The sequence below is a fragment of the Neospora caninum genome, chromosome IX (genome assembly GCF_000208865.1).
Source record: "Neospora caninum Liverpool complete genome, chromosome IX".
In the NCBI taxonomy this organism is placed as follows: Eukaryota; Apicomplexa; class Conoidasida; order Eucoccidiorida; family Sarcocystidae; genus Neospora; species Neospora caninum.
The window spans coordinates 3,726,208-3,751,817 of record NC_018390.1 but is presented as its reverse complement, the minus strand read 5'-3'; the positions used below and the strand labels follow the sequence as shown (position 1 = coordinate 3,751,817).

General features: G+C 55.0%; 3 protein-coding genes across 3 annotated transcripts; 1 reads left to right on the top strand and 2 right to left on the bottom strand.

Annotated features, from left to right (window-relative positions):
• Positions 1 to 1,077: 1,077 nt before the first annotated feature.
• On the top strand, positions 1,078 to 2,829 carry NCLIV_042940 (putative TATA-box binding protein; the record flags this gene model as incomplete). Its single annotated transcript, XM_003881211.1, has 3 exons — positions 1,078 to 1,430; positions 1,930 to 2,209; positions 2,596 to 2,829. 3 exons carry the CDS (start codon positions 1,078 to 1,080, stop codon positions 2,827 to 2,829), a joined length of 867 nt encoding a protein of 288 aa, XP_003881260.1.
• Positions 2,830 to 4,015: 1,186 nt separating this feature from the next.
• NCLIV_042930 (proteophosphoglycan 5, related) lies at positions 4,016 to 11,785 on the bottom strand (the record flags this gene model as incomplete). The annotated part of the gene is made up of 5 exons (XM_003881210.1): positions 4,016 to 8,254; positions 8,550 to 8,612; positions 9,465 to 9,713; positions 10,213 to 10,350; positions 11,444 to 11,785. The coding sequence occupies 5 exons, from the start codon at positions 11,783 to 11,785 to the stop codon at positions 4,016 to 4,018; spliced, it is 5,031 nt and encodes a 1,676-aa protein (XP_003881259.1).
• Positions 11,786 to 15,828: 4,043 nt separating this feature from the next.
• Positions 15,829 to 25,399, bottom strand: NCLIV_042920 (putative CAM kinase, SNF1 family; the record flags this gene model as incomplete). The annotated part of the gene is made up of 9 exons (XM_003881209.1): positions 15,829 to 16,014; positions 16,488 to 16,546; positions 17,191 to 19,307; positions 19,621 to 19,724; positions 20,328 to 20,553; positions 21,128 to 21,325; positions 21,928 to 22,116; positions 22,596 to 22,765; positions 23,060 to 25,399. The coding sequence occupies 9 exons, from the start codon at positions 25,397 to 25,399 to the stop codon at positions 15,829 to 15,831; spliced, it is 5,589 nt and encodes a 1,862-aa protein (XP_003881258.1).
• Positions 25,400 to 25,610: the final 211 nt, after the last annotated feature.

Below are 25,610 nucleotides of genomic sequence, written 5' to 3'. Positions count from 1 at the left end.
AATTGAACCCCATTGCTGAAACAACGCCCATCCGGAGCCAAAACAAAATAAGGAAGTCTGTGGTATTCCTCGGCAGCTATGCTGCCTGCTCCTCTGTCTTTACCTCTCCGCGCCTTCTCGCGTGTCTCCGCGGATAGTAAAAATAGGCCGCACGGGTGTCTCGTGAGGCGGGAACAGACGATGCTAACATCTGCGAAGTGAGGTCTCAGGTTTTGCTGTCCCTCCTCTGAAATTAGAGAAACATGTGGCCTGGACAGCAAACTGTGTCCTTTCAAGAAGTCGGACAAAAACATTTTTTGAGCCATCTCCGCGGTGAATGGTTGCCTGCATGCGCATGTGCTAGTTTAGCTGACACACATCAGGGGATTCGACAAAGTTCGGTTCCGGCGTGTACTTATCCAGCTGAACAAACGAATTTGGAATTGCCATCCAATTCTATTTTTCATGCTATACGTGGAAGCAACGCGAAAGAAGATTTGTTTTGAGGCGATTCCGTGTTGCACCCGCACGCGGGCAACGCGGTGCGTCGCCACATGCGTGTACATTGATTTTATCGAGTGCAGGCTTTTCGCCTGTGTCGCCTCTTTTCATCAGCTGCCAGAAATTGGGCTCACGAAGAAGGGCTTCAGTAAGGGGGCCTTCTGGCGCACTTTTATGTCCACAACATGGCTAACTGGCTCTGATATCATCTGTGGAGCCAGAGGGTATGTACACCTCGTATCGCCGTGTGAGACTCGTCCGGTGTCACTTTCTTTCCTTCCTTTTGCATATCCCAGTTACGAGTTGCCTTGTAAGTTTCCGCCTATTCCTGTGTGGCGTGTCGTTTCATGCGACACATTTTCTGTATCTCTTGGGCATCCGAGCAAGTGATGTTGTCGGTCTGAAAGCCAGCTTCCGCGAGCTTGCCCAGGACCTGTGGCACGGCCCGATAAACCGATTCGTGCATCCTCGCCCTGAACTGCTATCATGCCATTGCTTCTTTGAGACTGATTGCGAAAAGACGTTATACTCCATTTCCCTTCCGAGTCTCCGCACTGGCGTGCATCTCTGCGGTGTACTCTCGTAAAGTTGCCTTCCATGGCGGCCGCTCAACAGTATCGAGGGGTTGCACCGTTTGTGCGCGCACCTGCGCCCACGGGGCTGGGCGGGTGGTCGGAAGAGCTCGATGAAGAGAACGCAGAATTAATTGCCGAGGGAGAAGGTCTCGTTGATGAAGGGGCGTCTGTGCCGCTCGAGCAAGAAGATGAAGGCGAAGTAGGGGTTCTCTTTGTCCATAACGTCATGGCTTTCTGCCAGCTGAACTGCGACATAGATCTGGACGTTGCGTGCCGGGCGCTTGGAAACTCCGTGTATAATCCTGAGGAATTTCACAGCGTCCGTGTGGATGTCCGGTGTCGAACAAACTGCATTGCTTCCATCAACATCTTCAGGTAGGAAGCGAGTCACGATTCCCACTCAGGTGCGAATCAGAGGATCCGGCAGTGCCCCCCTCTCTAGCCGTGGAGTGCAGCTTACACCACACGCTCGATTCTTCTCTGAACTTGCGTGTTCTTTGTCAATTTGAGTGCGGTGGAGCTGCGAACTCGCCCGTGTGGACCTCGGCGAGCTCGAGCCGCTGGCTACGCCGAAATACCGAGATCTTCCTTAACCAGAACCCGGAGTGGCTTACCGGCTGTGCGCGCGTAAAGGGTTTTGATCAGAGCAGGCAGACTACAGAATACTCCTTCGAAGTGAAAACCTTATTTGGTTTGTGAGCAGACAGCGGCTCGCCTTCTGCGGTTGGGCTTCTCTGCGACCGCCTTGCCATCTCTGCACATGCCTGCTCATTGGGAGCGTGTCCTTTGTGGCTGCGTTGGCTCCTTTCTACCGAGGCCATGAATTCCGACGTTTAGCTCCGTTTGTGCTTGCTATTTGTTGCCGCATCTCCAGCAACGGAAAGATGATGGGGACCGGAGCAAATTCCGTGGAAGAGCTCCGGCGAACGATGAAGAAGATCGCAAGGAGGCTCCAGCGTCATCCTCTAACAAAATACAAAGTGTCGATGACTCGTTTTCGAGTGTCAAACATCCTTGGTAGCTACGCCTTTGCTAGCCCAATTTCTCTGCACTCGCTCGCGGCGCTGAGGGGGCTACACGTGGACTATGAGCCGGAACGTTTTCCCGGCGCGCGTGTCAAAATTTCAATTCCAAAAGCGGTCGACAAAAGCAGTGTAAGCTCGAATACGCGGCAGCAGTGTGAAACGGCGTTTCCCGCCGCTGGGCCGTTTCAACTTCTAGCCTAGCGACTCTGGGTTTGCCCGCGTGTCAGCTTCCACGACGCGGCAAGAGACAACGCCCTCTGAGGGTCATGTCTGGTTTTTTCTCGATGCTGTAAAAATCTCAAGAGGATCCGGCTCGGCGAACAGAGCACCCGCCGCCAGCACACTTTCCCGCCTTACGCGCGGGTGGCCGCTGCTGTGTGGCGCTCACCACGCCGTCAAGTTGGCGATGCCTCATTGATTTTAGTTACGCTTTTCGTAGTAGGTTGTGAAAGGAAGGACGAATCGTGGATCTCTGGCGGCGTCTCCTTTGTTTTCGGGTATGCATTCTCTCTCAGGATTCCGGGAAAGAGAAGGCGGCGACTGGCAGTGCGTGGGCGGCCCAGACGGGATCGTCGTCCGCACAGAGTCCACAGGATGCAAAAGGCAAGGAGGAGATTGTGACGCTTCAGCTTTTCTCTACGGGGAACGTGACGCTCACTGGCGGGCGTTCTGTAGAAAGTATGGAGTACGCACTCCAGTGCGTGCTGCCTTTTCTTCAGCAGTGCCAAATTGTGAACGGGACAAGTTAGGACTTGCAAGGGAGGGGAACAAAAGACTGTCACGGCATCACTGCTCCCGTGATGTTCGTGTGTCTCTGATGGGGAAATGGGGGCGAGATGCCGGATGCTGTGCGTGCGAACACGTTGTACGCTGAAGGGAGAGAAAATTCCGGCTACTTTTGCCGTTACCCCAAGGACGAAAAGCATCTGGAGATCCGTGTTCCCTTTTCAAAGCCGTCGAAGTTTGTCCCTACCGCGCAGTGTCAGTTTTTGCAACTCCTCGTGTACAGCAGATGCAGACTGGAGTCTTACATCTGCCAAGGGAGCTCGAAAACTCCATGCATATACATAGGCAAAGCCTTTTCCGTCTCCTCTCGCCTTCTCAATTTTTCCGCTTTTTTTCGTCAATCTGTAGCTCGGCGCGAAACCCGAAGAATATACCGAAACGTGTGTATTAAACCCGATGCAGTGTTTCACGGGTACAACGCTCGCAAGGTTCTTGCGCCGTTATCAAGGAAGTTGTTTTCCACCGAGGCCTTTTTTCTGCGCCGTCTTCCGATTATACGGACTGCCAGTCGCTGCGCTGCCTTGCGGGCTTTTCCCGCTGTCTTTGATCTTCACCAGCTGTTCGTGTGCCTCCATGAGAGCGCAGGAAAGACCGAAAACCTGAGAGTGCACAGCGCGAAAAAGTCCACCGCGTAGTGTAAACGTGTAAACCAGCGAGCTATAAATACTGTGATGAAAGAATCCCAAGAGTTCTCACGCAATCTCGCAGACAGACTGTGCATGCCTCGCCTGAATGCTGGGAATCTCGAAGGTGCTGTAAACGCACACAGTCTCGCCCCCACCCAGTAACTCTCCGAGAACAGAACCGAACTAAAAACGCTCCGCAGCCTTCCACGTGGCAGGCAAGCGCGCTTGCGTTTTCTGCCCAGCGCAAACCGGCTGGGGCCCGCCAGGAGACCGCGATGATTTGCGCGAAACAGGAGGCTGCCATTTTCGAGAAAGCAACCGAATTACGTTGGCGGTATGCGTGCGTCCAGGATTGCGTAGGCGCGCGCGGCGACACTTTGCAGGGCGTCGCACCCAAACCATGTGTTCTGCAGTAGCGTGATTGGTCAGAACTTGACCCGTTTTTCCCAACGGAGGCTGCACTCGCTCGCAGGCTCTGTGCTTCAGGACGTGGATCGTACTGTGTCACGGGCTCTCCTCTTTCTTAGCGCCGCTGGTTGTAGATCGTGTCTTCGCACAGAGCCTTGTGACACGATATTTCTAGCTGCAGCTTCTCGACCCAAACGGCACTGAATGTGGAGACAACACTCGCTTTGTAAAAGAGACAGTCGCTTACCTGGTTTTCAAGCCGCCGATTCCTCGCAGCCAAGGACGACAGCGTCTCTCTTTCGAGGGGCGTTCTTCTTGACTGACCGATCTTAGAGCCTCTTATGGGAATGTAAGGCACGGGTTGTTTCAGTCTCCTCCCCACAGCTCCATCCTCCCTGCTGGTTTGAGATCCACTTCCGCGACTGGAGCTGCTCGGACTCCCCGCGAGCGCAGGTCTGGGGGAGGTGCGTCTCGAGCTGTTCGAGAGTCGCGTTCCGTCTCCAGAGAACCCGAGGTCTGTGGCGGACCGTGTCATCCCGCCCGAGAAAAGAGGAAGTGTCTCGGTGGGGCAGGAACGCTCGGACCCCTCAGCACCACCGTGGTCGGGCGGCGCGGTGTCTGTGGACGCAAATTGGTACATGTCGACGAGATCCTCCTCAGAGGGGTACACGGGGTACCCGCCAACTCCGAGTTTGGCAACTTGGTATCGGGCTTGCGGAGAGTGACAGCGGACAAGGGGAATCGCTTGGAGCCGACCGAAAGAGGGCCGACGGTTTAGAGAGCATGCAGTCGATGTTCCGCCCCCGCAAGGATCACACGCTTCTCTCCTGTTCCGTTCGTTCCGGCACGAACGGGTGCACACCTCCGGCTCGTGTCTGGGAGAGAAGGGACGGCGACTGCAGAAAGCCAGATCCGGAGAACTTGCCGCAGAGCGCCGACCGGGACACCCGCAGGGGCTGTTTTTACGGCTATCGACGCTCTGATGATCTCCGCAAATTCCTCGGCCCGTCGGCTTCTTCAGTGGGCAAGAGCAATCGACGCGGGGTCCATCCTCGCCCAGCTCGTTTTCTGTTGGAGCCAAGCTGTGGTTGCCCCACTCTGCGCATTCACCTCGGTCTCGAGTTTCATCTGTGATTCTTGGGGTTCGGCCGCTCGCGTCGGTGGCGGCGACCAGTGTCTCTTCTTCGTTGGGCTCTTCAACCGCCGTCGTGGCGTGGGGGGGACTGACGGTCCCCTCATCCGGCGGTACAGGGCGCTGCGGAGACTCTCTGTTCGAGCAGGTCGAGTTGCCTCTCTCCAGAGGCGCAGCCGAGGGTTGTCGACTTGCAAGATCTGCCGGGCACGCGCAGCGGCGTTTCGGGGCTCCGCTTCCAACGCAGTGGAGGGGGACTCGTGTGACGGGCTTTTGCAGGGGTGAAGGGTGGGAAGGACTCTTTATTGCGTTGTCGAAAGCACGAAAATCCGGAAGCTGTGGACGCCAAAAAGCCTCCCCAGGTCCCAAGCGTACCACTTCATTGACCCGACTCGCGGACTGCGGAAAACTCTCAAAGTAACTCTCCTGTTGATTGTAGGAGGGCCCTGAGGGAGACGGAGACACCTGGCCATCACAGTCCTCTCGGAGGGGAAGAGCCGAGGGCGAGCCTGTCTCAGCCGGAGTACTGCTTCTCCACGCGTCCGATATACCGTCTGTGACTCCTGCCCAATACAACTGTTCGTACGGAAACAACGGGCGAAGACGAGGATGTCCCGAACAATCTGTAAAGGCGAAAGCATCTGCCCCGGCCGTCACGGGCGTGAGGAACCCTTGGCCCTCACTTGCGGTTCGGGGGATTGGCGAGGCGGGATTTTCCATTGATGCGTCGTAACCACACGGCTGGCTGGAGCTAGCAGGCGCGCGAAAAGGAGAGCCGAGGCAAGTATGGGACGGAGCAAACGAACAGCTCAGAGGTTCTGAAGGTTGGTTGAGGGGAGAAAGAGGCGGCCAGGCGCGCGAAATATTATCCGAGGTGTCGAACTCCGGCAGAAAAGAGAGACAATATTTTTCATACCCCGCCGCAGCAGCACGCGGGGCTCGCATTTGGAGAGCAGTTTCCAGTGATATGCCGGTTGGGTAGAGAGAAGCCATCGGATCGCGACCTCGACTGACAGAGATCTGCGTCATTCTGATCAGTCGGCTCTCTCGAGATTTGGGACCTTCCTCCTGCATCGGGGTACACCCTGCGCCGGAATCTGTCTCTTCTGCTCCGCCCTTCAACTCGCTTGCGCGATCCTCAGCGCGATCCAGAGACTGTTCGCCTCCTGGCTTCCAACTGCCAGCGAGGGGCGGGGCCGTGGCAGGAAGCGGTCCAAAAGCAGAAGCATAACCATGGCACCACTGTGGAACGTCTTCCGACTCCACTTCGCACGCGGTTTCTTGCGCCTGTTCAACCTCACCGGCGTCACGTTGGGAAGGCGCCACAGGGGACTCCGCAGCGTTTGTGTCTGGGGACTGAAGCGGCATGCCTTCGCCCTCGGGACGTCTACAGATACAGTCCGAGGACGGAAAAGGCGGATCCGATGGCAAGACGACGGCCGCCTCCGGTGTTATGTTAGGTCCAGTTTGGGGCGAGTGATCGAACAGCAAGGCCTTTGTTTGCGGTGGCACAGTTTGAACTGAATCCGGTCCTGGTCGCCTTTCCCCACAACCGTCTTCTGTCTCTGCGGCAGGCACCGCCACGCTGTTGGACGCCGTGCGCTCCTTTTCCGGTCTGGGCGAGACGGCGGGAGAAGGCATACTATCCCTTGCTGCGGCGGCAGACTCTACGAAGAAAGGAAACACAGAACCCGCAGGAACTGAAGACGCCTCTAAAGCTTGACACGCTTCTTGGAACGCAAGGTACGCGGTGCGCTTCGGATGCTGTGAGGACCTTGCAGTGTGCGTTTCTATAGAAGATACAGGGCCCTCACCAGATTCGTCAGAGCCCGATACAGTTCCGAGCGACTCCGGGGCCCCTGGCGGTGGCCGCTGGACGGAAGGATTCGTTTCTGTCTTCTTTTGCCCCTTCGCTTGGTCACCGCCTTCCTCGGTGGATCGTGAGGCCTCGGCTCCTCCCTCCTCTCTCTGGAAGCTGGCACTAGAAGCCTCATCCGCCCCAGAGCCGCCGCCAGCATACAGACACGCGTTCGCCCTATCCTCTGTAGTCTGTGACATTCCGCCTCCGTCAGACGCTTCGGGTGGTTGTCCCAAAGCGCTCGGCTCGGGCTCGCCCGGACTCTCACGGGACTGAGGCTGGACGGGGGTAGTCGGCTGGGCGTCAGGCGAGACAGGTAGGCGGTGCCCGAAAGGCGGAGCGGCAGACAGGCCGGAGAGAGGGAAGGGAGGGAAGCCTCCAAGTTGGGGGAAGGATGTGTAAGTTGCACAAGACGTGGGAGGCGAGGGAAGGCGTCGGCCAAGGGGAAGCGGCCGCGCCACGGGCAGGAAGGATGGTGGCTTTACAGTAGGAGCAAACGGTCCGGTGCTCGGGTCCACAGCGCCTTGCTGCGATGCGACTCCATTCTGTGGTCTGCCAGGAGAAGGCGGACCGACACCGACTGCTGCGGAGGGCGTACGTTCTGGCGACGATCGGAGATGCGTTGAGGGCTCACCGCTCGCCTGGAGAAGCGGCTGTGGACTCCAGACCCCGCGAGAAGTCCCCGGACGCATTTGCATAGGGAAGAAAGTTGCGGGGCGCCACGGACGAGAAAGACCACAATTTGGCGAGGAAGGCAAACCTGGTTGATCTGGGGGACCCGGAGACGAAGAAGGGATCAAACCCAGAGGGTACGGGCGAAACCCTGGCGGACGATCCGGAGGAAAAGGAAGCGCAGCAGGAGGAAGAAACGAACTCGGATAGGAAGCAGCCACAGACGATCTGCCTAAGCTGTCGGCGGGAAACCCTCCGCGTGGGAAGTCCTTGCCGACTTGGACTGGAAGGGGACTATAGGCGAACGAGCCCGCGGGTGGAGAGTTGGGAGAATGGGAATTTTGTCGGATGCTGGGAGAGGGCAAGGAGGCGCCATCGTGAAGAGGCACGTTGGCTCTCACGCCAGGAGAATTCACCGCTACGTCCTGGAACTGACCGTACACCACGCGAGCAACAGGAAACGGAGGGAACTGGGACCTGGGAAATCCAAAACTTTCTCCGGGGGATGAGGGAGGCGGGGGCGGCAAAGAAGGAGGCACTACGAAGGAGGCAGGCATCGGCCCGCGAGGAAGAACCTGGGGTGGACGAGTGCGAGAAAAAGGGCGGCGTAGTGAAGGATTTATCCGAGAGTCGTCAGTCTCCGTAGCTGCGTCCACGACGTTTTTGACGGGGCTGCCTGGCAGTTCAGAGGGCTGTGAAGAGAAGTCACAGACAAGACCGAAATTTATGTCAGATATGTAGCAGAGAGGCCATGGCTGCGCCCTACGGAAACAAGCTTTCGTTGGTAGTTCGGCAACTCATGTACCGTAGTTTACGTCGTAACGTGTGACCATGCCCGCGCGGCTGGGGCCAGCAGACTATCCGAATTCACGGAAAGGACGAAGAGTGACTATAAAAAAACACCGAACAAGTTCCCGAAACGGATATCTGCCGTCTCTGCCAGGACGGCCACAAGGCAGCTGCTCTTCTGGAAAAGGCAGGTCTTACCTGAGTCTGCAGAGTTGCCGGAACTCGATCCACTGCGGCAATCTCACAAAGGCTCTGTTTTGCCTGACAGCCACAGGCAATTTCCAGTTTCAGTTTCATAAAGGAAAATGAAAAAGAGGTCGAAGGAGTGCGCTTTTGCAGCAGTGCACGCGTTGGCCGTAGACGAATTGTGGAGAGAGACATGCGAGATACAGGGTGACGAACCTGCGACTGCCGAAAGACCCACACACTTTCTCCGCATGGCACTCGCCTCAGGTTTTGAAACGGGTCCTATTTACCGTTTCGCGCGAGTGTGAAAGTGCGAGTTTCGAGTACGGGGCAGCGTTGCAAGATTCTTCATCTCAGAGGTCGCAGAGAGAACGCTTCTGTTGGTAGAGCTACGGCTGCCGTGACATCTGCCGTTCAAAAGAAATTAGTGATCCTTGGTCAATCATGCCAGGGAATGTCGGCGGTCTTGGCGCAGGGTATGCGTACCCACTTAATGTCCATCTGGCCGCTCTGTGTGTGCCTCACCGGCACTCCATTGGTTGATGGAGTCGCTCTTGATTACCCGCTTGTCAAAACAATTCGTTGGTTCTCCCGAGCGACTCAGGGTGACAGTACGGGCAACTATTGATGGGTTAATGCAACATCAGTGGTGGGTCTGTTTCGGAGTCCTCTACACACCCCTTTCCTGACACGTACCTGATGCAGCGATTCGTTTCCTGGTTCTCGCGTAGTCTGAGACCAACGGTTAAGAGACAGAGACGCGATCGCACTTGCACGTGAACTGGACATGGCATCATGATCCTTGGATTCGGAAAGATGCTCCACTCACTTGGACGCGGTCCCCGAAACGCGAAAGACCGTACTAATCCAAACGAAAACGGCCCAACAGACAGCTCGGAATTATTGTGGAACGTGTTCTAGGCTCACTTTGGCCAAGAGTTGTCTCAACAAATCTTGGATCTCCGCCATGCCGTCTTTTAGAATTCTTTCCATCTCCTTCGAGGTCGGGGAGCATTCGTCAGCTTTTGCCGTTGCCGTAGTCGCCGAGGGGGTTTGTGAGGACGACTCTTCTTTCTCCTCATCCTCTCCATTGTTCGGTGGCATGCCAACCTCCTCTTCGAGGTCTCTTAGGGCATCTACCGCATACTTTGGAAATTTCGCCTCAGCTTTCAACTCCTGAGTTCAATACCAGTCAACAGGAACCAGATCTCTGCAAAAAGTGAACCGTATCGCAGCCGGTATGACGAGCTTCAGATTCAAGTCCCTGAATTTACCAGCGACGCGCTGTCCCGAAAAAGGCAGCAATCGAAGTTTTAGCCCTCATGTTTTCACATTATTGACGGCAGTGCCCGAGTGGAAACTTCCACTGCAAGTCGGAAAGAACGCCCTCTTTGCTAGCCAGGATCTACACACTTCCCCCGACCCACGCGTAGGACAACTACACAAAAAGACCTCGAAGGGAGTGCACGGTATCTAAACAAGGGAGTTCTTACGAACTTTCTCCTGAGACCATTCCCAATTTACCCCTCGATAGGGGTGCAAGTGTCTGCCATAGGTCCCGAAGGACTCCAAATCGGAACAGGACAAAGCAAATGGCTTCCCAAGCGAGTATTGGACGACCTTTTGGACGCACAGAGTGGTGCATTGTCACCAAATTCGTATCGTGGCAGCACACCTGTTCCAGTTTCCAAGCCTCCTTCTCGATTACTTGCTTCTCGAGGTTTGCTGCTCTCTCTTCTAAATATAGCGTGGCCGCCTCCAGTTTCCGGGTGAGTTCAGCTATTTTGTTTTGCTGTTCTTCCAAGGTATCTGTCTGAGCAGGCAGCAAAAAAACATGGTACTCAAGAAACAGTGCACAAACCGGTGTTGTTCGTTTCTGTGCCACTCTTTACCCAGCGTTTTCTGGGTCTCGCCGTGTACTGCACCGCATGTCTTTCTAGCCTCGAGCAGACTAGCGTAAAAGGTACACAGCCGTGGGACCATGGGAAAATTGAACGAAACCGATTCGCTGTGAGTACTACCCTCCACAATGTTCCGTCTCTTCTCTAAGAAGCTTCAGAGACCATACGTTCTTTCCGGCGTGACCGTTACTGCCGTGTGGAATTGTAGCGCCTACAGAGTCTTCTTGATCATTCGACAACTACCGTTAACGAATACAACCGTAGAACGCTGTCCGCATTCCTCAGAAGACCATGAAATGAAAGCATCCGGCAGAAAATATAAAAAGCCAGGTAGCTTTCGAATCTACACCTGTGAACCCTGTATTCGACAACGAATGGGCCTGTTTACAACCTTGGAAACCGAAGTACCAGGGGGCACTACAACACATGACGCACTCGCACAAGCTCTTCTGGCCGAGAGGAATACCGGACCGCGAGTTCGTTACATCACGAAAGCCACTCTTTGTGAGGGATGGAGGCAACGGCCGGTGATGCTGAATAGACCAATTCTATCTGCTCTACGATTTACACCACACGCACATCCTCCCACAAGTAGTCCACTCGCTTTCAGTTCCCCTTGTGATCCTGGTGTGATGGCACACGAATTCAAATTCTCCACAGAACTCTCAGGAACTCGCGGAGAACGAGCAGCCAGATGGTTTTTCGTCACTACCGCAACAGTATTCTCGGAAATCAAACCGTTGTGAAAATCACATCTGGCCTCTAGAAACGCCACAGAACAAGGGAGTGGCTAAGGCGTGTAAGCGTTATACACGTTCTGAACACCTGCTCACTGTGAGTGTGCTATTGGCGAGCCCCTGGCAGATCGCCATGAAGCGACAGCAGCTTCTATGGCTGCTGCCGGGGCCCGCCTATTTAGAATCCCCTAGGGCGTTCGTGCCTTCCGTCTTGAAAGCGTGGACGCATGTTTATCTATGTTTTCGACTGTTTTTCCCCTCAACGCACTTGGTCGGTGATCTGCACCTTTGCTGCAGCCATGGCTTGCATGACTTTCTTGATCTTCTCTTGCTGTTCTCTCGCGACAATCCCTTGCTCAGCAAGCCTGTCTGCGACAAATTGGTCGAAGCTTTCATTTCGAACCTTTATTGCTTCAACGAGATGTGACTTAACAAACGGTACAATGTGTTTAATCATGTAGTCTGCAATTTCTTCTTCTGGAAGTCCAAGTTCATCGAGTTGCTCTTCGGAAAAAAAGGATCGGACAAGGGTGTTCTTCCACGTGCTGTCCAAGGTCAGCCTGGAAGAACGCAGCATTCCGGCAAGCGAATACCGACCTGAAAGCCCCATTGTTCCAATGATGACGAGGCTCTGTTGAGAGACACCCCCAAGAGGTTTTCTGTGGCGCAGGTGAGGGGGCGCTCCCCGCGAGCCGCTTGACACGAGGAAATTGCAGCGAAAATAGTTGGATCCGCTGCTGGGTGCGATAGCTGGATTCTCTGGCAGCAGCCAAGAAGGAGAGCGTTTAGGATCGTGTTCTATCCCTGGATAAGCCCGCCATGACACTGAAAACAGTTCCGCAGTTCGACAAATGTGGCAACAGGAAACTGCGCAAACAGTGAACGTGAACTTACGCCCGTGAGGGCACTGTGCATTCCGGGGAACATTCGAATGTGAAGCCAACCGTTCTAAAGAAGGTTGCTTACTGCCGATATAGAAATCATCCCTGACCAGCTATCATGTTGAGTACAAGCAAGGCGAGACATTGGGCATGCCAAGTTTCACTAGCCACAGAGAGCAGTTACTGCTATCTGCTCTAATTCGACCATTATGATGACAGGACAAAGACACTTGAAACATCTGGGAGCTAGGGCGTTTTGTGCCCAGACAGGAGAAAAGCAATTCGAACACCGGCAACTGCGGTTTTCGAAAAGCGACCGAACTTGGCGACTTACACGGCACTCGCAGCCAGAGGCTGATGCGCCATCAGCTGTTCTTCGTATTTGAAAGACCACAGGCCAATACCGAATCATGTACGACAGTAAAGATACATCTCATTGTCAAGGCTCTCTCGTCTTTTGGTCGAAAACGACACTCAGAAAGTACCTTTGCCGTTTCCTATATGTGAACGGGCATGCAGATGTAGAAGCAGCCCTGCCGTCAGCCCGCGCCGCACACAAACACCGCAAAATTCGATTGATCGATTGAGCATTTACCTTTCGTGAACCATCTAACGAACAAGCAGCAACTTTCGTTACCGATGAGATTGAAATACCATGTGAGCAAGTAAGAATATCTTGTCGTCGCCTTTGATTTTGCGTTTGTCGCAATGGGCCAGGACGTGCGATGATGCCACGTATGAAATGGCGACAGGGAGAGAGAACTACTAATCTGCGCGTTTAGATCTTGATCACTGAATCAAGTAGTATCCTAGTAGCCCTTTTTGCATGTCTAGGAAACTCGATCTGGGGATTCGCACCACCAGTCGGTAGGCCAGCAATCACTTTCCCATGCAGTTGCTGCAAGAATGCAATCGAAATTGCCTGCCTCAAGTATAGTATGTAGTCCCGACCTGTCAGGCGTTTCTCCATTCAGTGGGCACCAATTTACCTGCGGTGGCTTTTCTTAGACGGAACTCACGTGAACTACGAAGAAATGGAAAGGTTCGGTGAGCAGACAGATGTGCGGTGTATACTTTAAAGGTATACGGCACCCACAACCAAAAATCAAATGAAGAGCTGAAACGGCAAACAGTTTCCTCCACGGTTTTCTGCAGAGAAAAAGCCGTGGACACGATGCCACGGCTAGCATGTCAGTGCGTGCACGCTCTTGTACTGCATTAGGGACCAGTTCGCCAACAAAGACTCTCGTTCTTTCGAAGTTTGAGAGCCTTGCAAACGGCAGCTCGAAAGAGATGTCTGTGCTTGTGAGGTTCGCTGCCGGCTAGGTTCGCTCGAGCCTCGACTTTCATCTGCAGAAAACTCTTTGCCATTCTCATAGAGATGCAGCCCTGGAACGTGGAGAGAATTTGCTTTTGGTGGAAAACCAATTAATGGGTTTTAATCATAAAGAAGCATGTGAACACTAGTCTGACTCGAAGCGGTTTGGGGATTCTGACAATGCATCGATCACCCGTATGAAGTGTGTTTCAGGAGGAGTGGGCTCCTCTGGATTTGCTACTTCATCCAGAGAGGTCGCCAGTGGGCGGACGAGAGTTCTGGAGATTGTCTTCGCCGTAGTTCCTATGTTCTTCCTCACGTTTGGACCGCGTTAGGGGATGCCCAGGAGTTTTGGCAAAGACATAAGCCACTACCTCGTCTATCATCGCGTAAGCCTCTCCGGTCACTGGCCGCCTCTACAAGTGACGTCTTCCACATCATTCTTGCCAGAGAAATGAATAGTCCCCTGCTGAAAAGTTCTCCGGCCACATACACGGTCACACTACTGATGTCTCATCGCACAAAATGGATGTTAAGGAGCACGGGCAATGCTACACACCTTAATTGGTAATGCAATGATATAATTCTCGTACAAGCACTCAGCTAGTTATTGGACACACTCCCGAGCCCAAAACCATAACTTCGCAATCTCAATGGTTTGCGATGGAATGCCAGACACTTCTCCTCAAGAGGAAAGCCGTGCGTTCGGGGAGCTAGATATCCGCTTTTACCGCGACAACATCTTGCAACTGAGGCATCCTTGATAGTGGCGGCGACATGAACTAAGATAAATCCTTCTTTATGTCCTACATTCCATTAGAAAAGTTGTCTTACTCTACGGTGAGGTCGCTCTTACCCATGCGATGCTTCAGGTTTGTGCCGCCGTTGACGGAACAGATGACGGAAGTCTCTCGAGGAATGAGAGTTTCCCCCAGCAAAGATGTATGTCACTGCCCGCTTTCTCACAGAAGCCGCTTTCATTTATATAACGACAGTGCGCTCTCTAGACCTGATCGAGTGGTGGTGAGTCTGCCGCAATGATGGTTGGGAAGCGGTATCTGGTCGCGTAGCTTATCCTTTAACCACATCAGACACACGACCTGGCAGCAGTGCTTTTAGGTAACGTACGGTTTTGTCGATACCAACTGTGCCTCATCACGTGCTGCCACAGTCTACGCATCACAGAAAGCAGGACTCTTTTTTAACACCAGAGGATATCTTACCACCTCAAAATCTCCACAGGCCGTTCAACCGGAGAAAAGGAAACAAAGTCGTGGTGACGGAGGGCTGCGGAAATGCCCCGTGACTCTTCTTGCCTCTTCGTATTTGGTTTTTACAAAAGAATGGAACGCGTACCAGTAGCTTGCCACCTTTCGATTTTCAAGGAGAGCCACGCGCCCCTGTAGCAGCATCTGGATACGAAAACACGAATAGTTTTCATCTTTTCACCGATAAATACGCATGTCGAAAACGTGGACGGGAGCGTGGTGCATCTCTGATTAGCACCGCGTACAGGGTGGTTGTCACGGCCTCCTCCAGGTGTGTGTCACTCCGACAGATCGGGAGTTTTCAATCAAGATCAAAGACCGTGACTGCTCGATGACACAGGGGCGGTGTGGAGATAGTGCGTCAGATGAAAGGTCGTTCATAAAAGCTAATGTCTAAGTGTCAAACTGTATCGGATTTTCTAGAGAGAAAATGTATTCCCGCCTCAGGAAAGACAGCTGCGTTCGTGTGTGACGAGTGATGCCATTGAGTTGCCGAATTACGGACTTTGAGAGCACGTGTCAGACAAAAGCTGAGAGAGGTTCGGTTGTGCGACAGATTTCAGCACATTTCTGGGTAGAAGCGAGCTTGCTGACTATCTGGAAAAGCACGTGAAAAAATGATGGAACTAGCTGTGTCGCAAAGGGCGTAGAGCATCGTGTGTGTGTTTGGGGTTCCGTTACGTCCACGTCGCCAGCCCCCGATGACCATGCTAGGCTGAGCTCCACTTCTGCTCGCCGCTGGACTGATGCCCTAACTTTACGAAACCGAAGTGTCAGCCGCATTCAAAGCCATCTGTATTAATGGTAGCACAGTTTCTTGTTACTCCAGCGCCCCCGACATGTCTCGTTAGCCAAGATAGGCAGTTGCTTCCCTCCTTCCGTCCCCCCATGTGCGTGCCATAACATTCCCTTGCTGAGAAAAAAAGGAACAGGAAATCCCCACTTTTCCAGGTCACAAAGGCCGCCTCAATCCACTTTGTTCTCCGGAGTGAGAGTCGAACACTCCGATGAGCGACCAACAGAGGCGGCGCACGCGGTCCCATCCCCTTCGTCGTCGCAGGCGCGGTGCGAGGCACCCCCGCCAGCTGTGTGTGTACTCGAACTTATGTCCGACTTCGCCTTCGCCGCTCCACTGTAAGGTAGGGGATCGGTGGAGCCAGAGTTAAAGCCACTTTCGCATCTCCTGTCAAGCTGGAACACACGTCACAGAATGGGAAGAAGCAGCGGGAGGGTGGAAGGCCTGAGCTTGATTCTGGAGCATGGTGTCCAAACACAGTGCTGTCTTGGGCAAGGCAACGCCGGGATGTTTGGGCAGAGTGGGGCAGTCATCACGCGGAAGGAGAAGGCTGACAAGGTCAGTCTGGTCACAATGCTACGAAGCGAGAGGCAGCAAAGCGATTGAGACTCACGAAAGCGAAAAACGCTACAGAGAAGAAGAAGGACATGAGTCGCCAGAAGCGAGCCCCAGTTGTGGGATAAGGCGCGAAGAGTAATACTGCGAAGCGAGCTGCGTTCTATAACGGTCTACTGAAAAGATAACTGGAGCTGCTGAAGCACATATTCGGTGGTTGCTACACTCTGAGAACCTTGACCGCTAACGTCCCGAAGTCTGCCTCAACTGCGTGCCTTTCGTTCTCTCCTAAAGGTTCTGACGAGGAGGTGTCCCATGTTCGTGTGCAATGCAATTCTAAGGTTCCTGCTTCGCTACTTCCTGTATCTCTCTAGAGTCCATTTCTCTGGGCAATTCCTCGAGGCAAGCTCCTCTCCTCTCATCTCCTGCGGCATCCGCTCCCCCCGTGTCGTCCTTGGTCCGTTCGATCTGGACAAAAGGCACGTGCATCTTACCTCTTCCTGCGGTTTCTTCTGCGCGTCCTGCTCCTTCAAGCGTTCTCGTTCCTCGGCTCCTGTTACCCCACTGAACAGGAGGAAACGCGAGCGGCTGAGTCTCTCTCCGAACCGACCGTGCGGTGCACGCACCTCCTTTGGAAAGTGTACACGGGTCGGGAAGCGGTCTGAGAGGGGGATTCCGAGCTGAACGAGCCGAACCGAAACCTTCCCGCAAGAGCGGCAAGGTCTGTGGAGATGCCCGTTGCACGGAACTGCCGACACAAGGGCGCGCAGTGACGCTTCCTCGATTCCTAGAAGAGGTGGGAGCGGCTCGGATCAAAGAAGACAGCGGCGTCTCTCCAGGAAGCTTTTGATGGCGAGGAAGAGACGAGCGGATAAATGTTCCGGTCTCCCGTCGTGCCGATAGAGACCGCATAGTCAAGACCCGATGAGTCAGAGGGCGACCTAAAGGAACAAGGAAAGGAGAGGAGAAACACACAGCAACGGTAAGGTGCTCAACATGTTTTCTGAGTGCGTGATGGTAAGCACCGGGTGTATGGGCACACAGTTGTACATATACGCCCTTTGGAATTTTCGGAAGTGCTACAGTGGTTACACAACAAGCTTGCGTATATATGGCCAGGGGGCTTCGCGACGTGCGCAAGTCCTGTTCGTTCGAAGGTTCACGTATTCCGAATACATGTCTGGACGCGGCTCTTACTTGCTTTTGCACTCAGTTGCGCCCCTGCGGTCTTCTCTTTCCTACGGCTCCCCGTTCGACCGTCCTCGTTACCTCCACACGATCCTGGTTCCACCAGCTTTCCTGCCGCCGGCTTTCGCGCCGTCCTTCTTCCAGTTGCTTCTGCGGCAATTTCTGCCTCGCCGATCCTTTTTCGCGTGACGCCTCGCGCCGTGGCTAAGAGGCTTCGCCGGATTTCGGCGAGCTGTTCTTCGCGCGCAGCCCGCGCGGGGGCCGAGACACCCCCGTCTGGAAGCGAAAACGGCAGAATCGGGGGGCTGAGGCCGCACCTCGGCGGCGCCTCCGCAGGGCGTTCAGATGGGAGCGAAACGTCGGTATGAGCGGGGGCTGGCCCAAGCGAAGAACCCCGGCACGTCGCCGGAGTCCTCGCTTCCCGCTGCGTTGTGTCTCCGTCTCTCTTCTCTGCCCAAGTCGCCCGGCTTTCTGTCGAGACAGGACAGTCCCTAGTGCGCAGGTCGGAGTGGTCTCCGCTTCGCGCTGCCCAGTCCATCAACCGGAAGGCCCCACCTTCTCCACGTTCAGTCCGCGAACCTCTCGCGCTGTTTAGCAGGCGACAGCCTTCTGCTGTTAAAAGCGCTCGTCCCACAGCCCCGGCTCCTGGCAGGCGCGCAGAAGGCAAGCTTCCCCCGGAGCTGGGCAGAAGCAAGGAGCCCCGGCCGCGCGCTGCCTCCACCGGCGTGCGGCCCGCGAGCCCAGCGGGCCGTGGGCGACTGGTTGCAGACGGTCGATACGTCTCAGAGCCTCGACTCGACAAAGGCAAGCGCAGAGCGCCTTTCTGCTGCTGACGAATTCGGTGCATCCGCGCGCGGTTGACCATCGCTGTCGGCGGCCCCAAATGCGCGGGTCGTCCAGGGGGGACGCGCGCCCGGTCGGAAAGGAGAGATGCAGCCCTCGCAGCGGTCAGGCCTGTGCTCGGATAGGGCGACGCGAAAGACGAAAAGATGGAGGGGCCGGGGACCGCGGATTCGCCACCTCGCGCGGATCGGGCTTTTCCAGCGTTCTTGCCCGCAGCGGCGGGACGGTGGGAAGACGAACTCGCACGAGGGGCCGCGCCTGTCGCCTGCGGAGACGGACTGCTCTTGTACAGGGCGTGAAAGTTAAAAGAGGAAAAAGAGTCAACAGTGCTGTTCGATGTATTGCTTTGCTGACGAATCTCCAACAGAGCAGACTCCCCGCCTTTCCCTGCCTGAGCTCGGTGACTCGTGGCCTCCGCATCGGATCTCACGCTAATCTTCTCTCGGTCACCGCCCGACAGATCAACCATTTTCGCTGAGAGACGAGCGTCGTCCATGCGGGCGTCTTGAGAACGAAAGCGCCTCGCATCTTCTCCAGAGAAATGACGCTCGGGTTCTGGGCGTTCCCTGTATTGAACCCGATCCACGTCTTCGTCCTTTCCTCTGCGCGCCGCTGTTCTCCAGCGCTCGTCCACCTGGCCAAAGTGAGAGAAACCGTCACAAGGATCGGTGTACAAACGGCCGTACTCAACGGGCAATGTGTCCTCTCGTGAAGTTTCTCCAGCCTCCATTCCTGGGCCGGGGCGGCTGCTTGAACCTTCAGAGGAGTTGCCGGAGACAGAAGCGTACGGCAGGGCGCACGAAGAGGCAAGCGCCGACGGCAGGCGCTGGTCCGTCAAGGCGGGTTCTTGCGCCTGACGAAGAGGAGCGGTGCCTGTGGGGCGATTTAGAACCGAAATGGCAGGCGTCTCCGTCGAAGTTTGCGAATGGGGATCTCCTTGTGCAGGCGTATACACGCCTGAAACTTCCAAAGACACCGGCAACGTCTCCTCCAAAGTGTACTCTACACCAGAGGGTGGAGAAGAAAAACTTAGCGGAGCGCAACAAACGCGAACAGTGTGTAGCGCGGAAGTGGGGGAAGTACCGGAAGGATCTGCAGACGCAAGTGTAGCATCGTGGCCCTTGGCGAGAGGAGGTTGGGGAGACACTCGGCAGCGAGGGAGGCCTTCTGGAGAGGGAGCAGATACTGCGGCTTCTGGTTTGTCCCCGGCTTCGTGTTGCAGGGGCGCCTCCAGTCGAACACGCCCTGTTCGTCTGTTCATCTTGGCGAGGAGGAGGAAGTAGCTGCGGAGACAGGTGCATGAGAGAGACAAATACTGGAATAGGAGTGTGTGCGTCTTGGAAACCACGGTTAACAGCGGAAAGCCCTCTACAGCCCGTAGGCAACAAATGACACACGAGGAGCGTTGTATACTCCCGATCGAGCCCGGCCGTCCCCCAGAAACTCAAAGTGCCTGTGCGGCGCCTTGGGACTGAACGAATGCAGTATCAGGTAAGCAAAGGGCGCTTTTGCGTGTTTGTTCAAAAGAGGCTCCCCCACAGGATTCGGCGGCCAGAGGGCAGCCTGGAAGAAGAGAAAAAATTCGAAAAAACATACGCGGCAGTCAGGGTGGTCAGTTCTCCCTTCTGAAGAGCTTCGACCGCCTTCGCGGTATCAAGTCCCAAGCACGCCATCTGGCTGAGGATGCACGTGGACGGCGGCTGCGAAGGAAAATGGAAAACGTGGAGAGGACAAAGCAAGCACGAAAAACAGTGAGGCAGACGCACACCAAACACAGAGAGAAGACGACAGGCAAGTGCCAGGGGAAACAACAAAAAAGACGTAGGGGGGGCGCCGAACCGACACAGCAAGGACAGACCGGGAAAGCGTAGCGCGAAGTGCAAAAACGAACGGAGAAGGGATTCACGGAGACGGGAGAATGCAAAAGAAAAAAAGCAGACAAGGAAGAGACCCGCAGACGAAAAGGGGCGGGGAGAATAAAGGAGGGAAAAGGTACACTGACGAATGAATGTGATCAGCAGGTGGAAAACGTGTTCAGAGAAAAGGGAAAGCAAGTTACAAACGAGCAGGCAAAAAACCGAGAGCAAAAGGAGACAGCTGTCGCCTATCCAAGAAAGCGGCTACCTCGAGGACGGAGGAAGTGCACATAGAGAGCGACGTAAACGCAGATGATGGAACAGAAACGTGTGTTTGTTCGCTGGAGAAACTAGACGGCGCTGCGTCACGGGGAGGTGGTGTGGCCACTGCCCCGAGAAAACGCTGCTCCCTCAGTAGTAGGAAGAACCTATTCTCTCTTGTCTTACTGCCTCGGGATTGTCGCCATCAGCCCACTGGGCGCAGCTGCTACAAAGTGGGATCCCACAGCCAAAAGGCAGGAAAGCAGAACGCGCCAAAGCCCGCGACTCTCGCCCTTCAGTGCGAGTGTTCTCTGTCTCAGACTTTGCGCAAGATGTGAACGAGGGAGGCAGAGAAGAAGAGCCCGCGCGACTGAGAGAGACGACGCCCGTTGTTTCCTTCACGAGGTTGTACCTAAGAAAGCAGGCATTTCGCAACAGAACAGTCGGTCATCGGTCAGAGCGCGAGACCGAGCGGCATATCGGCATGGGCGAAGGCGTCCATGGCTGTTCCCTCGATTCCTGCAGCGCCATAAGTTCGCTCCAGTCCAATTGTTGCTTTGCGCGGCAGTGGAGAACACAGAGAGACGAGTCAGCGAAGAAACAAATGCAGTGGCAAGAAGGCCCAAGAGGGAGACGGGAGGAATAGAATGTTGGGAGAGCTCAAAAGGAAAGGCGGAAAGTCGCGAGATCCAAGGCAGCTCCTGAGGTCAAACACGGAAGAGTGAATGATGAGATACACCAGACTGTCGTGACCGTTGTAGGTGGACAGACAGATCGTTGTACTTGGAACAGCGTGTGAAAAGAGAGCTACGCGCGCAGAGAGAGATGCATATCCAAAAGGCAAAGCTCGGCAGACAGGTTCGTCGCGAGTGTACATATACAAAGGATTGAGCCCGACGCGCCTGCTTCATTTTGTCAGGGTCGGCTGGTCTCCTCCTCTGCCCTCCTCGATTTCCTATTTCTCTATTCGCAACCTGATCGCTCACCAAGGATGCCGCTTGATGCGCTCAGGCACCAGTCGCCTTTTTGGGTCTGTGTCTAGCAAACCCCGAAGAAGATCCTCTGCGGGTTTCGAGATCCACTCCGGGCACTCAAACTCTCCCTTGATGATTTTCCGATAAAGGCCGTCAGTTGAGGCGTCCTCGAAGGGAAGGTAGCCAGCGAGGAGGGCGAAAAGAATGACGCTTCGAGACAAAACACAGAAACGGGGGGACAGGAACACCCGGGGGTTCGGCAGTATGCCTCGTGTTGCTGGCTACTGGATAGACAACTGGGGGAGGAAAAGACAGACGTTCGTGTCAAATCAGACGCAGGGACATGAGAGGAGCGAGAAGAGCACGGCGATCCAGGTTTTTCAGCGACACTCCCTTGACTTAAGGATCAGGCGAACAAGAGGAGAGAGTCGCCAGGGAACTACAGGTGAAAGAGGGAGTCGGAGCGAAACACATAAGGGATGAAAAACCAGCAAGAAACGGAAGAGAAGTGGGGGTCCGGGGCGTGAAGCCATTGTTCGGCGAGAGCGAGAGCCGCTACAGACGAAACTTCAGACGCGAGGAGGCCGGTGTGGATTCAGTTTGCCGTTTGCCTTGGAAAGCGCGGAAAGACCAGGAAAGATAAAAAACGAGGAGTGCAATAAAGGCCTAGGCACTCTCCACGGGCGCGCTCTTTGCCGACGTGTGGTCATGAAGAAACTCGAGGGTGGAAAGAAAACATAAACACCTCATGGGAACGGCAACACACTCGCTCTTTTGTGAGGCTGAGAACTGTTTGCCTTCTTGCGCCTCACCCGCAACTCCAGATATCGACGGCCAGAGGCTCGTAGGCTTTTCCCTCGATCATCTCTGGGGCCGCATAGGAAGGGGAACCACACGCCGTCTTCAGATTGGAGCGACAAGTGTACGTATTTGATAGACCAAAGTCGACGATTTTGATGTTCAAATCGGCATCCAGAAGAATATTTTCTGGCTTTAAGTCTCTGAAGAACACAGGCAAAGGGTGCAGAGTGGAATGCTGACTCCGGAAGGAAGTTTGACGCAAATGCATGTGCACGCGTAGGCACGGCTACAGTGCTTCGGTTTCCCCTTCCTAAGTCGAAGCGCCGACCGTTGCCGAGAGCCAAGCGCTCTTGACTTCCTGAGCGAGTATGCTTTTACGTATGCCTCTCCCTGTGTATAGACTGGGACAATACAAAGATATTCACAGATAGAATGATAGGCATAGATTCGCCGCAACTTCCACGAATACACGGTGTATGGGCACCTTTATCCCTCTATCCCTTGTACGCCTACCTCCACCGAAGCCCCTACGTGTAAACATATATAGGTACACACACTGGAGGGAAGCCGGCAGCACACAACTGACGGTAAGCCAAGGAACAGAAGAGCACAAGAAAGTATTCACGTTGATGAGCATCTTCCTTTTGGGAAAACGGGAACCGAACGATTCGCCACTAACCTGTGACATATTCGCAGCGCGTGCATTTCTTCGACGCCGGAGAGGATCTGCCGAAAGAACTTGCACGCCTCCTTCTCCTCAACACACTGCCGGTTGACAATATAGTCGTACAACTCGCCCCCGGAGGCGTACTCCATAATCAAGTAGAGGTGCTGCTGAGTCTCGATGATCTGCCGAAAGGACAGGGGCGAGACGAGAACAGGATGAAAATGGAAAACAAAAACGGACGGAGAAAAGCACAAACGAGATGCTGAGAAAAACAAAAGATCAACGGGCACACCCGAAACGAAACTGAAAATCGCGCGAGCGAGCGAGCACAGAGTAGCAGGCGACACCTGCCAAGAGAAAAAAAAAGGGAAAGAAGTCTCTTCAAGAGGAGAAAGACGGCAAACCATAATCGCTTTTGTTTGAACGGTTTGTTTTTCAGTCTCCTAGTCTTCTCATTGCCACGTGCGAAGCCTCACCTCGAGCAGGCGAACAATATGAGGGTGTCTGACGGTCTTGAGAATATGAATTTCGCGAACGACCCTCTCGACATCGTCGGCCTCCTTGATTCGGCTTTTTTCCAAAATTTTTATGGCAACTTGTTCTTGTGTTGCTACGTGAATTCCAAGTTTAACTTTTCCAAATGTGCCTTCTCCGATTGTTTCCCCCAACGTGTACTGGCCCATACTTCGCTTTCCAACTTCCTCAGATTGCCGAAACGTTAAAGCCCCGCTACGCGCGAGTGACCCCGTCCTAACTCGGGAGGCAGAGGACAGAGAGCACTTCAATCCCGCCCTTCGTCTGCCGGTCCTTCTTTCTGCTTCTGCTCCATTTGGGGGATTGTGGATGTCCTGCGCACCTGTGCCTGCTGCCACTCGCTTTGCCTCACGAAGTCCCCGTGTCGGTTTCTCGGTCCGGTGCTCGACGGCAGACCCAAGAACGCTGGCGCCTGCTCCGCGACAGACATTGCCGTTCCGCTGGACCGTTCCTACCTCTCGCTCTTTCCTCGAGACGCGCGCGTCCCGTGTATGTACACCCGAACCTCTCGTGTTTGCAGCATCACGAGCCGTCTGCCTATGGGAAGGCTCGAGGCTTCCCCGAGCGGGCGGTTCACACGGGTCTCCTTTCGCCAAGGGTGCGGACGGCGCTCGAGTTGAAAGCTCTTGCTTCTGACTTCCTTCTACCCTCTCCTCATCGTCGGCTGCCGCAGGCGCTGCAGTTTCGAATCCGGTGTTCTGCCGCAAGGGCGACTGCTTATCGACGGACGAGAGGGGAAGACATGGAGAACCATCAGACGCGCCAGGTCGAGTCAAGGAACCTGAAGGAAACCGTGAATCGCCAATCGCGTCATGCGAAGCAGCCTCCCCCTCCCGTTGTTGTGGAAAAAGGCGATTCGTGAATGGAACTGGACGGTCGCTTGGGTCATGAGACAGGCAGGCGGAACCCGTAACGGATGTCCATGCACAGTCCTTGAGGCCTGTGGAGCCTGCTTGAACGGCTCTCCCGCCTCCGCCAGTTGGTGGAGGGCCAACAAACTGTGTACACTGGAAGTGTAACGCGGGACGCGTATCCTCTGAATCTGAAGGCGGAAGAGAAGAAACGATGCTTTTCGCCAGCTGGCCGTCGCTTCCTCCTACCACCCGATGCGGTGGATCTTGCCGCGCAAGCATCTCCATTGCATCTCTGTCGCCTCCATCGGCCCGGGGCGGGAGGGTAAGTGTGCTGCCGGTCGAACACACTGGTGGATGACTGTCTGTCCCTTCTGTGTGGAACACAAGACGCGTCGGTCCTCCGCCTGAGAACGTCGCAGGCCCAGAAACTGGGAGGACTCCTCTCCCGCCGTTTGCTGTTCCAGTAACTCGCGTAACAGCTCCAGCGTTCGCGGGCAACGGACCATGACGCAGGCGTGGAGTGGCGGTTGCCGCCAGTCGCAGGGAAACGGAGCCGGGGCGGTCCATGTGACTTCCATCTTGGCTGCTGTAGGGAAGAGCCACCGCGGGGCGATATCGAGCAGTACAGAGAGGGACGAGAGTTTCATGAAGAGGCGGGGAAGAAGGCGCCTCGTGGCGGAATGCCCCCAAGGGATCTGCCTGATTTTGACGAGGGGCCGAGACGAGTCGGGCATTGTCGGGAACTCCTCTTCTCGTCTGCATGGGCTCTCTGAAGTACCCCACTGAAGAGGATAACCCCGGAATCGCCGTCGACGCATGCACAGAGCCATACTTGTCCCGAACGCGGAGCCCCGGAGATGATGACGAGGCACGAGGTGCGCTAGGACTGGGTGATTGTGGACGCCGTTCGGGATGTACGTCCCGTCTCCAATACACCACTGTTCCTCCTGTCCGAGCAGCAGCTGCAAACGAGGAGTCCCCATTTGACGGAAGAGCCGCTGCGGGTGCTCCGCCTCTGCGGCCAACTTCGCTGGAGCTGCAAGTCGCTGTGTGCGCCCGGGCAACCAGACTCCCCCTTTCTTCGCCCTCCCGAAGAGACGCGCGGCAGGGTTCTCCCACTTGAACAGAAGAAGGTGTAAGAGCTGCTTTCGAGTCGAGACTCACAAGTGGTCCTAAAGTCGTCGTTGCGCTCCAAGGGACAACGGGACGGAGAACGGAACACGGAATTGCCCCTGCCTGGAGAGGGGACGGCTGTACACTCGAAGTGAAAGAACGCGACGCACTGACACGTTGGGGGAGGCGGGTCGATGCATAGGATGGCGCTACCAAAGATGCATACTGGCGCACCGAGACAGGACAGAACGTGGCTGGGTCCTCCTCTTGGCGCAGCTGAACCGCGCGCTGGAAATGGTGTAGATCAGGATGCATATTGTCGGTAAAAAAATGCCGAAACGAAACTCGAGTGCCTACCACAGACAAATGATGGACTCGATAAAGTAGGCACATCAAACAACCACGGGCACTGGGGGCACAAAACCCAACGGACAGTGCATAAGCCGTCCAGGTTTTCCTTTTCTCTCGAGGAACGAATTGCGGCGAAGGTGAGCCGGTCGGTCTTTTCTGCCAGCAAAAATCCGAC